Source organism: Phascolarctos cinereus, unplaced genomic scaffold, assembly GCF_003287225.1.
Source record: "Phascolarctos cinereus isolate Bilbo 61053 unplaced genomic scaffold, phaCin_HiC Scaffold_2;HRSCAF=192, whole genome shotgun sequence".
Taxonomy (NCBI): Eukaryota; Metazoa; Chordata; class Mammalia; order Diprotodontia; family Phascolarctidae; genus Phascolarctos; species Phascolarctos cinereus.
Genome location: NW_027555625.1, coordinates 48,688,270 through 48,702,380, shown reverse-complemented (window position 1 = coordinate 48,702,380; position 14,111 = coordinate 48,688,270). Strand labels below are relative to the sequence as shown.

The following is a 14,111-nucleotide window of genomic DNA, read 5'->3' as shown; positions in this document are numbered from 1 at the left end:
TAAACATGAACTTGGACAGGCTTTGAAAGGTAGTGGAGGGGAGGAGGGCTTGACATTCTATGGTCCCTTGAGCCATGAAGTGTTGGACACAGCTGAACTACAACCTGGAGAGAGCAATTTCACTTGAGCGGTAAGGTTGGAAGCTTTATGCAAAGGGTGGAGGAGAGGAAGTGGAGGCAATGAGTGTAGGTAATTTTTTCAAGGAGTTTGGCCAAGGTCTTAGTGTAGGGCAATAACTTGGAAGAATGGGGTCTGTTGATGCTTTTATTTATTGGGTGAAGAAGACTTGGGAATGTTTGAAGGCAGTGGGGAAGAAACAATAGACAGGGAAAGGTTGAAAATGTGAGACGGAGAAAGATTGAGAGAAAAAGAGAGGGTGAAGGAAGAGAGAAGGATGATTTGAGGTCACAGTGTGCTCTTGAACACGGGTGTCAAACTCATAGAAATGGGGGCCACTGATTAATGATCCCTGTGGATCCTTACTGATTTAGTTTTAAAGTGTGGTATTATCTGTGTTTTATTGTATTTTTAAAAATTTTGTTCCTCATTACGTTCTGATTTAGGCCACGCTTGGGAGTATTGTGGGCCATGTGTTGGATACCTCTTCTTTAGAAGAGAGGAGGGGATTGGATTAAGGGTAGTTGTTGAACATTTGGTCATGGCAAGGAGAAGGACCATCTCATTTTAAGAGACTGAGGAAAAGGAGGAGAGTGTAGTCGTTGATGATATCCAGATTTTGAGAAGAGAAAGAGAACAAACTCACATTAGATGGTCTCAGATTTCTCAGTAAAGTAAGAGGGAGCTGAGAAAGAGGAGAGAGGAGAGAGGTGTGAGAGGCTTGAGGAGGGAAGAGGAAGTTTAGAATAGCTTCTGTGGTGAATGAGATGGGGAATCAATTAGTGAGAAATAAAAGGACTGTCTTGCTGCAGTGAGAGCCCAGTTGAAGCTGGATAACATAAATGAATAGTGTGCCAAGCAGTCTTGTCATCCTCTTTTGTTCAGCAGTGGTTGAACACCATATATGTAAATATTTTTTGGCTATAGGAACTCACAAAGACTTAGAGGTGTTACATTCTGTGATGGTGGAATGAAGTGCTCATACTGACAAAACTGTGACTATTTTATTTATTGAAAAGTATGGACTAGATTATATGGAAGTTGAGTTCTTGTTTATGATTTCCTCAGTACCATTCTCTAATTTATTTAGCCCTGCTGCCACAATGGAAGTTTTAACAAGATGACCTTGAGAACAAACTTGTACTTTGAGGTGCTTTAGGTCATTTCCCCTGCCTCTGACAGCAGTCATTTTGGATTTTTCTAACCCAATTCAGGATGAATTAATTAAGCCTGTCTATCTTCACAATTGGTTTGGTTAATTATCCATTTTGAGTAAGAAGAGCTGGTTACATGTTATGGTTGTTTTCTGAAAGGTGGTCAAGGTCTTCTAGACCTTAGAGATTTCTTTGAGCAATGATTTAGCATTAACTGATGGACTGTTGTTTTCTTAGTGTATTTAGAGTACACCCAAGGAGAGCACAGTGTGAGTGGAGCCCTGAACTAGGAATCAGGCAGTCAGATTTGGTTGTGTGGTTTGGGGCAGGTTATTGCCTTTTGGTTGTCAGTTTTCCATATCTATAAAATAAATTGGGTTGGACTACATACTAGTAAATTAGTAAAAATAAGACCTCTTCTAGCTTTAATGCTTGTAAATATGAGGGACACTCATTTTTTTGAAGATACAAATAATCAAAATTTTATTAAATTACTTTCAGCAAAGTAGAATTCAATTCAGCAAATGCTTATACAAGTCCTAATATAGGCAAAGAACTTTGCTAGGAATATAAGCACAAAAACCGAAAAGTTTCTGCCTTCAAGGATTTTATGTTCTATTGTGGAACGCCTTGAAATATTGGCAGGGGTTAGAAGTGATACTGCAGATTATATCAAGGCTGTTTTTTTCACTATATGTTAGTTATATTTCAGGGAATATAATTGGATAATCACACTGTCTTTGTAATAATTTTAATATCCAAGTTCATGCACTATACTGACTCACAAAGATAGCTTTATAACTCTTATATTAGTTTCTTTATATATGAATATTTATCATCCTTTTTCCTTTATACCTGTACTTCTAATGGAGGTCAGGTGGGACCCCCTCCTCACCTGAGCTGAAGGCTATAGTATAAGTGTGATTTATGGACCAAGTTCTTTCTGACAAAAGGTGAAATGGTATCATTGATCCTTTATGCTGGAAGGGGTTTGCTGCTAGTGAAGCTGGTCAGGCTGGGTACAGAATGAATACAGGGACTCCTTTCTCCTTCTTAGGATTGCCTCAAGGCGAGGGTAGGCCCCTTGGTTTCTAACCAGGAGTATCTTGAGCTTGTAGTCAGAAGCCACTTTACTAATGTAAAAAAGGTGAAGGTGATGGGAGGAAAGGAGTTCATACCTTACTTTTGCTTCCAGTGAGCCTTGGATTCAGGGGATTTCTCTTCCTTTTCTTTTCTCCTAGCACCCAGGTGGAGAAGAGGTTCTGATGGAGCAAGCTGGTCGGGATGCGACTGAAAGCTTTGAAGATGTGGGACACTCTTTGGATGCCAAGGAAATGCTCAAACAGTACTATGTTGGGGAAGTCCATCCGGTAAGCAGTGTGGAGCTAGAGGCTATGATGGGGAAGGTGAGAGAGAGGGACACATTACCAACGAGGGTGAAATGAATTAGAGGATAAGTAGATTAGAAGATAATTCTGATGAACTCCTCTCATTGCCCTCGGGTACATATTCGTGTTTATGAGGCTGAACACTTAGTGTTGATTCACAATCTGGAAGGAAATGGTTGTGAATTTTTCTCAAGTGATGAAAAGCGCCTTTACTGCCCTTGATTTGGCCCACGTGCCACTGTCTGGTGGCTCCTGCGTATTGTTGGGAAGGTGTGACTCCTCTTCCCTAGAGCAGCTGGTTCTGCATGTCCTTGTTTCTTCATTATTTGGATATTTCTTTACATTTGATTTTTCTTTTTTTCCAGAGTGACCGTGAAGGTGAAAGATCTGAGGTAAGAAAAGCATCAATTTCTTCTGTCCCCCTGAAGCACAAAGTGTCCGAACACAGTCCCTCAGCAGATGTACCAGTTTGGTGTATGCTTTTAGTTTGATATGAGTTGTGTTGTTTGGTTTTTAAAACCAGGCAGAAGGACACCCCCCCCTTTTTTTTTGATAAGGAATTTGAACTAAATTCCGCCATAGGAGAAAAGTTTTCAATAGTAGAGAAAATGTCCTAAACATTGAATTTGTAAGCTAATTAGTATATGGGAAGGAAGCAGATGAATTTGGGGCTTGACCCTAGAAAAGTGATATCATCTGGCCTGATGGACAGGTGATTTAAAAAAAGTCTTGCTCTGTTCTCAGAAGGTGGTTTTGTTTTTTGTTTTGTTTTTTGGGAAAAGACTTAGAACATCAGTTTTTATCTCTCTCACCCATCCTCTCTTTTTCCTTTCCAAATACAAACATATACACATACACATATCCTCCTAATTTTCCATTTTAAAGAGTTGTGGGATGAATCGATTTGGAGATGGCCTTTCTACTCTTTACCCAGTAATCTAATTCTCTTACCAAGTGAAAATATGGAGGCTGCTTTGCTCAGGAATATGTTCCCTCATCCATTCACTCTGTGGTTTAGCAGGAAGGGTGGAATCAGTCATCAGTCAGTACTGTTGAGAGTCAACACATACCTCCCACTGTTACCCACACCTAGGACAGAAAAGATAAGGGCTTTCTTAGGCTCTCCTGCTTCTGGGCGTCTGTTTTTTCATGGACCATCCCTCACCCAGCCCTTTTCCAACTTCACTTTTGTAGATGACAGAGTAGGAGCATCATAAAATCGATATGCCTTTTTCCCTGTATCCCCGTCCCCATTGAGCCTGAATTGCCGGGCAGGTTTGCTGTAGCAATTAGTGTTGACTTAGACACAAGCACTGAAGCCTTAGTTGCCTCAGAATGTCTGTGCCTGAGCGGCTCAATCCACTCTTTACGCCCCACACACTCACTATGTCAGTCTGTTAAATCATTTTCAGAAAAGGAAAGACTTGTCTTTAACCTAGCTCTGAGCAGTGTTGGCTTGTAATGTGCACCGTTGCACCCCCAGCCTGTGTTCTTTGCCCCTGAGCTCTTATCGATAATGTTGAATTGGGCGGCTCCAAATGTTCTCGTACAGTTTATTGAACTTGTCCAGAAAGCATTAGCAGGTCAGAGGTGGGTCTGTGCTTCCTGTAGGTGTGTCCCTGTTTGCCCAGGAGATGTGTCCTGGCTTCTCGCTCATAGATGCATCTTGGTTTACATCCCTAAAACAGATTCAGGACATAGAGAAATAGAGAAAGCCTTATTTCTTGCATCTTTTCCCATGTGATTATGGTTTCTTTCCAATACCTTGTAGGAGACTAGAAAGAAGATACTGTGCAGAATTAAGGTCCCCCCTTGCGAGTAGAGCCAGAGCTGTGACAGGCTTTGAGGGTACCCTCTGAGAATGGTTGCTGTGACTTAGGAGTACCAGCAGGTGCTAGTCACTGGAAGGGGCTGTGTTTTCAGTTGGAAACTAAGGAAATATTCCTCTGGGAATAGAGAGCAAAGTCTTATTTGAAGTAAGGGTCCTGCATGTCTGTGCTAAAGAGACTTTTTATTACAAAGTGTCCTGAGAAATTTTGACTGTAGCCTTGCTCCTTTTACAGGATTTACAGAAGTAATAATAACTGGCATTTATGTAGCACTTTATGGCTTGATTTATATACCTATGCTGTCTCATGCAGTACAATCTCTGTTGTACCTATAGAATATTAATGATAGAACACTAGATAACTGTATTATAAAAATAGAAATAAATTCTTCCATCTGGCAGTTTAGCAGATAACTACATTACATATAACAAGATTCAGTTTAGCAGTTTATTAGGTTTTACTGATGGCCAAAGATACAGTTATGGTTATTGAGACTCAGTTTTTCCTCATGTTCATTGTGTTCAACGATTCTCTCAGTTATAGAGAACATGATTCTGTAGGTTACGTACTTCCTCTAAAAGTGATATACCTACTAGATCATCATGTTTGTTTTTAGTTCTCTGCCCCTTTAGTTCAGGACTCATGGACAATAGGTGGCCTTTTAGACATTTTGTAAAGGCAGCCAGTGTAGTGGAGGGAAGACTGCACTTGGAGTCAGCTAGGCCTGCGTTCCAAGTCCTGCCTCAGACACTTACTGGCTGTGTGACCCAGAGTAAGTCATGTGATCTCTGTGGGCCTCAGTTTTTTCATATGTAGAACAAGGGGGTTGGACTCTGTGGCCTCTGAGGTCCTTTCCAATTCTAAATCTATGATTTAGTGAACCCATCATCTCCCAGAGAGACAAATTCCAAACCTGGTTTTCCATTCCTCAACCCAATTAAGAAGGAATATTCTCTCTCTCAAGTTATCAGACAAGGCTTCTAGTCTGCAGTTGTTTGCTAGAAGAACTATCATTTCTGGTGATTTTTCTGGCTTATCTTAACCAAGAGAAAATGGTAAAGTTTCTTCTTTTCATCACACCTTTCTTTTTTAGGTCCCTGGGGGGCAGGGGCAGAGTAAGCTTTCCCAAAGTATAGTTTCTAAAAGTTTGAGGATTTTACCCTCTTGGGTATAAGGGTTAAGTCAGTCTTTGTCAAATAAGTTTTAGACCTGTTGAAGGCCAAGGTTTTGTTTTCATCTCTCCTCTATTTACTTTTAATGTAGAGAGAGTTCTCATTCTTGTTCTAAGTTTTTTGCATGTAGGGTGAGTGTGGAATGTGAAAGGGCCTGTGGAAAAGTCTGCTATTCTACTTTAGGTCCTTTCTTTTCAGGACATTAAAAAAAATGTGTAAAAATAACAACTATCTATTTGGTTAGACTTGTGCCAGTTTTTTCGATGTGTGATCAGGGTGAAATTCCCTAAAGTTTACCTTTCTGACTTAAAGCTCAACTTTATTGAGTTAGTAGCCATTATTCCATTTTTCTAGGGGACTCTTCATGTTCTTTTCAATACGCCATATCCAGGAGATATGGTCATTTCTTACCCTGATTTAATGTCAGATATCTTACCAAGGTAGCTCAGGAGCCAGGGCACCAGAAGCAGAGGGCTTACCATCATTCATGCCTAGTTTCTGGTGTCAGGGTAAGACAGCTGAGCAAACTCTCTTTCCTGCTCTAGACAAGGTCAGGTAGTGGGCTGACAAACCTTGATTGCTGTGATTAAAAAGCCTGCAAGCTGCTGTGCACACTGGGCTTTCCTTGCTGGGCAGCTTTGCAGTGGACCCTTGTCTTGGGAATGACCTTCCCAGTGTAGCAAATCTCTTCCGATCAGTCATTTGCCAATACAGTTAACTTGGGATTGTTCAAATAAAACCCACAGGTTTAGATCTTTAGACTGACTTAGCTTGTAGTTTCTGTTAACTTCTTACTGAATTTGACCAGTATTATGGTGCATTTAGACAGGTGGGATGAGCTGTCTTTTCTCTCCCTGCCTCTCCACAGTGGGGAAGAGAAAGTGTAAGAAGTACCCTCAGTGTGGGTCAGCAGGGGTGAGCTTCAGGAAACCTTCCCCATTCCTTTGCTGTGTGGGTGTCAGAGGTTAATCTACTATTTCTACTGATGTCACAAAGTCCTTGGCATAGAGGTGGCCTTGGGCTCTGTGACTGTGGTAGATGAGCTCAGGTTTTGGCCACTTCTGCAAAGCTGGAAATGCTTTGACCTTGGTGGATCTGGCACCAGATTGTATGACTAAGCTAGTCTGTATAACCTACACACAACCAGCCCAGCTAAGATCAGAGGTCATCTCAAGAAGCTGGGCAACCCAGTGGTTTGCTTTTTCTTTTTTGGTCACTGCCACTCATAAAACCGTAAATAAAAGAAGAGCAGTTGATCTGAATTGGTGAAGGGAGCTCCCACGCTGAAGAAATCACAATTCCAAAAAGAGTTTGTTGTTCCTTGCTTTATTTGGTCCATTTCTGGCAGTTTTGAGGGGATAAAGGTGAGTTGACTTTAAATTCAGACCCTCCCTCATCTGCCTTGCACAGAACTCCCTGCAAACAGCTTTTGAGGCCCAATTGAATGTTATTTCCCCCTGTGATAGTGTCAGTCCTGCTTCCCACAGAACATGGCTTTACTGCCTTGTCTGTTTTTGTTTAGTGGCACAAGATGAAAGAAGAATACCTGGGTACAGTGGCCAAAGGTAGCTATGGAACTTGAACGGTGATTTTGGGGAGCCATTTACGGATGGGGATTTTAAAAAATCGTATCTATAAGTTATTCAGGTGGAGAAGAGGGCAAGGTTTTTATGAAGACTTTGGCTAACAGGGACTGCTGCTTGCTGAGGCATCATGTCAGGCTCATCAGATTCTTCTTTGCATCTGTTGAACACTCGTGTTCTATAATGTTCTCTTCCATGCTGAAACTTAGATCGAATCCAGTGGACTCTATTGAAAACCCACGCACCCTTCATCTCACATCTTGAGATAGCGCTGTAGTCTACTTCTTTGTAAAACACGATTCAAAGTTGAGCTATAAAAACAAAGATTAGCAGAACCCAACATCCTTCTCAGAACCAGCACTTTAATTTTGTCACAGCCTTAGGTCCCAGTAGAGATCATCTTATGTCTTCATTTTAATGGGTTTCTGCCCAAGTCCTATTTAGATGTCTCATTGTTGCCCAGAGGTCGTGACCCTGGGTCCTCAAAGGCAACAGGAACACAAGTTTTGGAAAGACTTCAAGTGTTGTCTCAGTGATGGTCTGTTGTCCAAAGACAATAACCATGTTAAATGGGGAAGGGTCTAAGTATCAGATGCTGAAGAAGACCTGAGGGTTGTTTACTTTTTTTTTGTTTTTGTTTTTGTTTTTATTTTTGTTTTGGCTACGGTAACTCAAAAAGATCATCCATCAAGGTGGGGGGGGCGGTCACCCACCCTGATGAAAACACAGATCTTTTGAAGTACTAAAATATATGTATTATTCTTCATTTAGTTTACTGAATTCTTGAATTTTTTTTTCCTTAAAAGTTTTTTGAAAAACATGCTCTAATTTATATTTGGGAATTGTGCTTTCATTCCTATGAAACAATAGTGCAGTAATAAACAGGATGATTTTCGTAGAGATCAGCATCAGTATTTTGCAAAGTAGTAATTGGAGCAGCCCAAATCACCTAATATCTACCTAGACAATAAGATTGAGTAACTTTTGGTAGATTAGAAATATTAGTTGTTTGTAACCTCACTTTAATGCTGGTTCCCCCATGTCCATACCACTGAAATCTCCACATAGGTGAACGTTGTTGTTTTTGGAAGCAAGTGTCTGAGGGCAGATTTGAACTCAGCTCTTCTTGACTCCAGGACTGGTGCTGTCTCCACTGTGCTGCCTAGTGGCCCCAACCCTAGATGAACTATATGTTTGAAGATAAAATGAGAGCTAGAATTTCTTTTAAATGGAATTCAGGATGGAGACTCCACCGTATGACACACACTGTGCTAAAAGCAAGGTTTTAATGTACTTGGGAAGGGAAAGTGACATTTGCTTCAGTCCTTAAAAGTCTTGAGTTTTTCTCAGGAAGAGTTGTCCACGAATATTGAAAATTTATATTCTAATAAGATAAGATTCTCAACCAGGGCACCCAAATGTTCATTATTTTTCCAAGAATCCTCCCTGTGACTTATAACACTTAGAACACTTTTTAAGTACTTGGATTCATAAACAGTTAGTTTGTGACTTAAAAATAAGCACCAATAACTGAATACTTTAAAATGTATTTTGTTTTACTTTAACCTGAGAAATCCTGGATGTTCAGTGTTTTAGTTGGAAATGTAGTGGTATCTATCTATCCATCCATCTATCTATCTATCCATCCATCTATCTATCTATCCATCCATCTATCTATCTGTCCATCCATCTATCTATCTATCCATCCATCTATCTATCCATCCATCTATCTATCCGTCCATCCATCTATCTATCCATCCATCTATCTATCTATCCATCCATCCATCCATCTATCTATCTATCCATCCATCTATCTATCTATCCATCCATCTATCTATCTATCCATCCATCTATCTATCTATCCATCCATCTATCTATCCATCCATCTATCTATCTATCCATCCATCTATCTATCTATATGTGAAATGTCTTTCCATATGCATGGTGACTTTGTATAGCCTAAAGATTGCTGCTATTCTGAGGCGCTATTCTTTTGCTAGATTTATACCCCTGTAATAAAGGATATCCATTCTCTAAGAATGGGTGCTTGGGTACACATGTGACAAAGGTGCCTCTGTAGCAAAGGATGCCCAGTCTCTTCCAGGTAGGACTACTCCCAGCTGCTCTCCTGGATTAGGTATCCTAGGGAAAATGGTTTTATTGTACCTGGCTCCCTAAATGGTTGCCATTTCTGTAAGTCCTGTGGAGCTGTCAGGGCCACATAAAAGGATTTTGTCACCCCAAGGAAATAGGGGCAGGCTCTGAGCTTTTAAACTGGGAAGGAGTCAACTTGGTGCAATGCCTTCTCATTCCATCTCAAGGGAATGCCCTCACTGCCTAGTCTCTAGAGAAGCTGGCTAAGGATTACTGTCATGAGGCTGGCTTGTGGCCGTTGGTAAGAAAATTATATTGGATTAGGTGAATTTGACATGAGAGCAATAGAATTTTAGAGTTGGAAGGGGCTTTAGAGATCATCTAACATAACCTCTTAATTTTATAGATGAGGAAGGAGAAAAGTTAAAAGACTTTGACTTGAAGGTGTTAGACATAGTTCCTATAATAAGCAGCTTTCTAGAAGGGCCACTCAGTTGTTATGAAATATCTTCTTTCAATTCACCAAGACCATCTATAATGTCTTAATTTCCTAGAGTTTTAAAAATTGTTACCCAGTGTGTTAATGGAGCTACAACTTAAAGGCCTGATTTTCTTTTAAGATTTGGAAACATTTTTTTTCTTAGTTAAAATCACAGTAAGTTTATGATGAGGTTTGCTAACTCTTGATCATAAGTTACATCCAAAATTCCATTGAGAGCAATAAGGAAACATGCAAAGGAATTCCTTAGTCTGCTGAATGCTGAAAATACTATTTCAGAGTTTGGTTTGCTCCCAGAACTTCTGTTTCTGCTCTGTGTACCACAGACCAGACAGCTCTGAAGTTTGTAAGAGTCACTGTGTTCTGCTCCCTGAAAATCTTGTATGTAAATTCAAATTAGGGGAGGGTCATAGCCAGCTGGATTTGCCTTCATGGCCAAAAGTTTATGTTAAAGGGACCTCTAGGGGTTTCTTTTAAAATCCATTGGGTTGAACATCGGAACTTTGAGAGTGATGATGTAGATTGGGAAATGACATTTGGAGGGAGGAAGGGGTTGAAGGTAGACATATGTGTTAGTAGAATCATTTAAGGACTAAATGTCTTACATTTTTTTTTATTTTGCAAAATTAAAAATAACTTATTTGGCTTCTTTCCAAGCTTGGCTGAGGGACTTGGCTTCTAATAACACTGCTTTAAACAACTCTTTCATTGTAGTTGATTAAAAGTGGGGCCACTGTAGCCTGGCATTTACTTGGCTATGAGTATACTTAAGGGAGAGCAAATTTTTTACCTTCCTTCTTTTACTGTGCTCTGATAGGTAAGATTGTGTCTTATTTCTGGGTAGATGGTTATGATCAAAATAAAGGCATTTTGAGGTCCTTTTGGTTCAAAAAAATATATGTATGTATGTATGTATATATATATGTTTCTAAACATCAGGAAGTAGTTTAACAGTTAAATCCAAATTTCTAGCCTTAGGTCCCTTCCTTCCATTTTTATAGGCCATATTTGAAGGTGACCAGAAAAATCCTCAGCACTTTCCACGTCTCAGGAATTGTAACCATAATTAAGGGGAAAGTTCAAAGTTTGAATCCTAGAGAAGGCTCTATATGGATAGTATACTCTCACAATTCTAGACTTGAGTGCTACAATGTGTAATTTGTCCTTTAATGCCTTCGTTTTTGGCCAGGGTTCAAAATTTCTAGTGAAACATCTTGTTTCATAGCCCCTTTACAAATCTATTCTGTCAAACACCAATATGTGTCTGTGGAGAAAAATCCCAATGTAACTGTTAGATAGATTGAGTATGAGACCATTGTTCTTTTCTTGATGTAGCCAGATCATATGTTCCTGCTGTTCAGAAATTTAAAAAATAAAGGATTAGGCAACATTATAGTGATTCGCGTAAAGCAGTTCTCAAAGTTGAGGCTGTGAAGTTTTCATTAGACATTTTCACATCATTCCCCAGAAATACTTAGTGTTCCTGATGGCCATGGATCTCAAGACCCTGCATGTCATCTTAGTTATCATGGATCACTGAAGATTTTTGCTTTTTTTGCAGCTTAATTTCTTTCTGGTCCTAAGGAAAGGCTTGGATTAATTTGCATGATTTAAGTCATGGGCATGCAAGATTGAAACTTCATTCCACAAAGGATCTATGTAGGTTTGCTAGGAAGTCTTTCACTAATTTGTTGTCAGAAACTTACAGACTTTATGCATGGGCAACAATTGTATTTTGGGAGGAAGTACCATAGATCTGTGAATTTTTGCCCACTGTCAGTTGATATACAAACTTTTTGTATAATAGCGTTCATTTCTGAAATTACCTGGCACCCGAAAATAAATATCAGCGGGATTGTTGATATCTTATATAAAGGTGGATGTTCTTGTTCCCTGTTTTCATTTCCTTGTGTGTGGTAGCCCCACAAATCGAATACTCCTTGGGCATAGTTGTATTTAGTATGCAGTTAAAAGCGTCAAAAAGAAGTCATTTTTCTCTAGAAATAATAAAGTCTTGATATTCCCATAATGTGGAGGATTGCATAGCTAGCCATTGTATTCTAGAGGAACTTTTAAAATTTTGATCTCTTCCTCTAGTAGAACATACGTCTTATCTCTTGACAGTGGCAAACTCAACTCGATTAGGTAGCCTAGTGGGACCATGAGTCTACTTCACTGTAGTGGCCATCCCTGAGTTCCTCTCATTTTGTATACCTACTCATTAAGGAGTTTTATTTAGTTTTATTTTAGTTTTATTTAGTTCTAGAGCTGGTCTAAAGTATTGTTTGGATTCATGTTGCAGTTTGTAGTTTTAAATAAGCGATACTAATCATGTTTCCTATCTTTCTTTTTGCTTTTTGGTTCACATCTCCAGAGTTCAGGTTCAGCGTGCAGAAGGTACAGTATTACTTCAACAAACTTCCTTGTATTTTACAAGTAAAGTCTTAACACAGAGGTCCATCTGTAGTGATAATAAGTACATAAGTACATACTTTCTGTAATGTGTGGTATAAGGTTACAGCTTGGAAAACCTTGCTTTTTAAGAGGGAGGTTGCCACCTGGTTGACAGGTTTAGCTTGTCTCTCATACCTTTAGATTTCTTTCCTGCCATACATAGATAAAGCTGATATTCCCCCCATGTCATATTTGTTCACTGAGACCAGAAAAAAAATTTGTTAATTGAATCTGTTTGGGCCCACTTTTAAAGGCTTTCAAGTTATTCAGCCTCGTTAGCTACATATATGTCAAGTAGCAGGCCAGCCAGGTCATGTGGAACTTTAAGGAGCTGTTTGACTCTTGGGACCTTGAGCTCTATTAAAAATAAATATTCTTCTTTCAAGCAGTTTCATTTTAGTTTTGAAACTTATATAGAAAAATCCACGCAGTACCTTTGGCTGGGTGTTTATGCCTTTCAGCAGCCGTTTTCTTGTAGTGTTCTCTAGGTTTATATAACTTGTTGGACAGAGTCCTTCTGTAGAAATCTTAATCATTACTAAATCTGGCTGGATACTACGGCAGTTAGAAATGTCAATTCAGTATTTACTAACAACTTCTTTTTTAGCAGCTAATATTTCCCAGTTTTTTGCCTAGAAAAAAAGGTACTGATTGTGCAGAACATTTGGGATAAATGTGTATAACTTTTTTGCACTTGTTTTGTTTTGTTTTCTCTAGCTGCTGGTCAAATTGGATGATCCCTGTCGTGGGTGTTGTCCTCTTAGCTGTCATATATCGATTTTACATGTCGGAGAACAAGTTGTCCTGAGTCAGCCTCTTTGGAACCTGGAAAGTGAATACACTAGAGACAAAAAAAGCGTGCAGTCCTGCTCTGGTAGGATTGCTGGATTCCCCTCTCTTTGAGTCCTGCCAATTTTATTGCCCTCCTGCTAAGTTACAATGGGCATGCCAACCGTCCGCCTCTGAACTAGGCCAGCGAGCCTCCTTATACAGTTGCAATGCCTTACTTACCCCCCGAGGCATCCTGATCGTCAAACATTTCATTCTCTTGCCTATTAATTTTTCCTGAAGTTTTTGTAAATAACTTCATTCCACAATTTTCTGTCAGCCAGTTCAGGGAAGTGGAGAAGTCATTTGAATGTGTATATGTAAAACAGTTCTGTGATTTTACAAAAAAAAATGCTGTCTGTTTACAGTGTCTTTCAATAAAAATATCTTCCTCTGGCACTTTGAGCTTAGAGTGGGCATTCTCAAAAGGACAGCAGAATGTCTGGTTTTGAGGATGAGAGGATGTTTTTTTTTTTCTATATATTGGTAGCTACTTTGAAGCAAATACCAATTTTTAAAAGTTACAGTCTAACTTAATTCCATTAATTTAGTTATTTCTGTGATATTTAATTTAAAGTGCATAGCTCCTGTTACCTGGAACACAGTTTTCTAAATTGTCATTTTTGAGGCTAATGTTGTATCCTTGTTTCCCCACAAGAGTAGCACTTGGCCTCTGTGGTCTCAATTTCTTTTCTTTTTAAAGTGGTGTTTGAAATAAACTAGTCTCTCCTTTGGTGAGTGAGTGGGTTCTTTTAGGCTCTGATGAGTTCATAGGAGCCTTGAGGAAGGGCTGGGTATGGAGGTGGGAAGGCGTGACAGTGGATTTGGATGAAAAAGTTTCTGAGGTACTTCTGAGCAAGTGGTTTGAGGAAACAGTAATCATTCCTATGGCTTGGTACTTTTTTTTTCTTTTAGTCTGTTAAAAAATAACAGCATATCTAAGTTCAGAGTAAGTCTGGTGAGCTTTCTCAGAGTATTTGTGTAATTTAGTGG

The 14,111-nt window shown here is 39.5% G+C and overlaps 1 protein-coding gene across 1 annotated transcript in view; it reads left to right on the top strand.

Annotated features, from left to right (window-relative positions):
* The window catches only part of CYB5B (cytochrome b5 type B), a 51,380-nt gene extending 37,528 nt beyond the window's left edge, over nt 1-13,852 (top strand). Inside the window, exons 2-5 of the mRNA XM_020989081.2 lie at nt 2,513-2,641; nt 3,025-3,051; nt 12,211-12,233; nt 13,008-13,852. Of these exons, the coding sequence (XP_020844740.1) occupies nt 2,513-2,641; nt 3,025-3,051; nt 12,211-12,233; nt 13,008-13,098 (270 nt within the window). The 3' untranslated portion in view covers nt 13,099-13,852. The remainder of the gene's footprint in view (nt 1-2,512; nt 2,642-3,024; nt 3,052-12,210; nt 12,234-13,007) is intronic.
* Nucleotides 13,853-14,111: the final 259 nt, after the last annotated feature.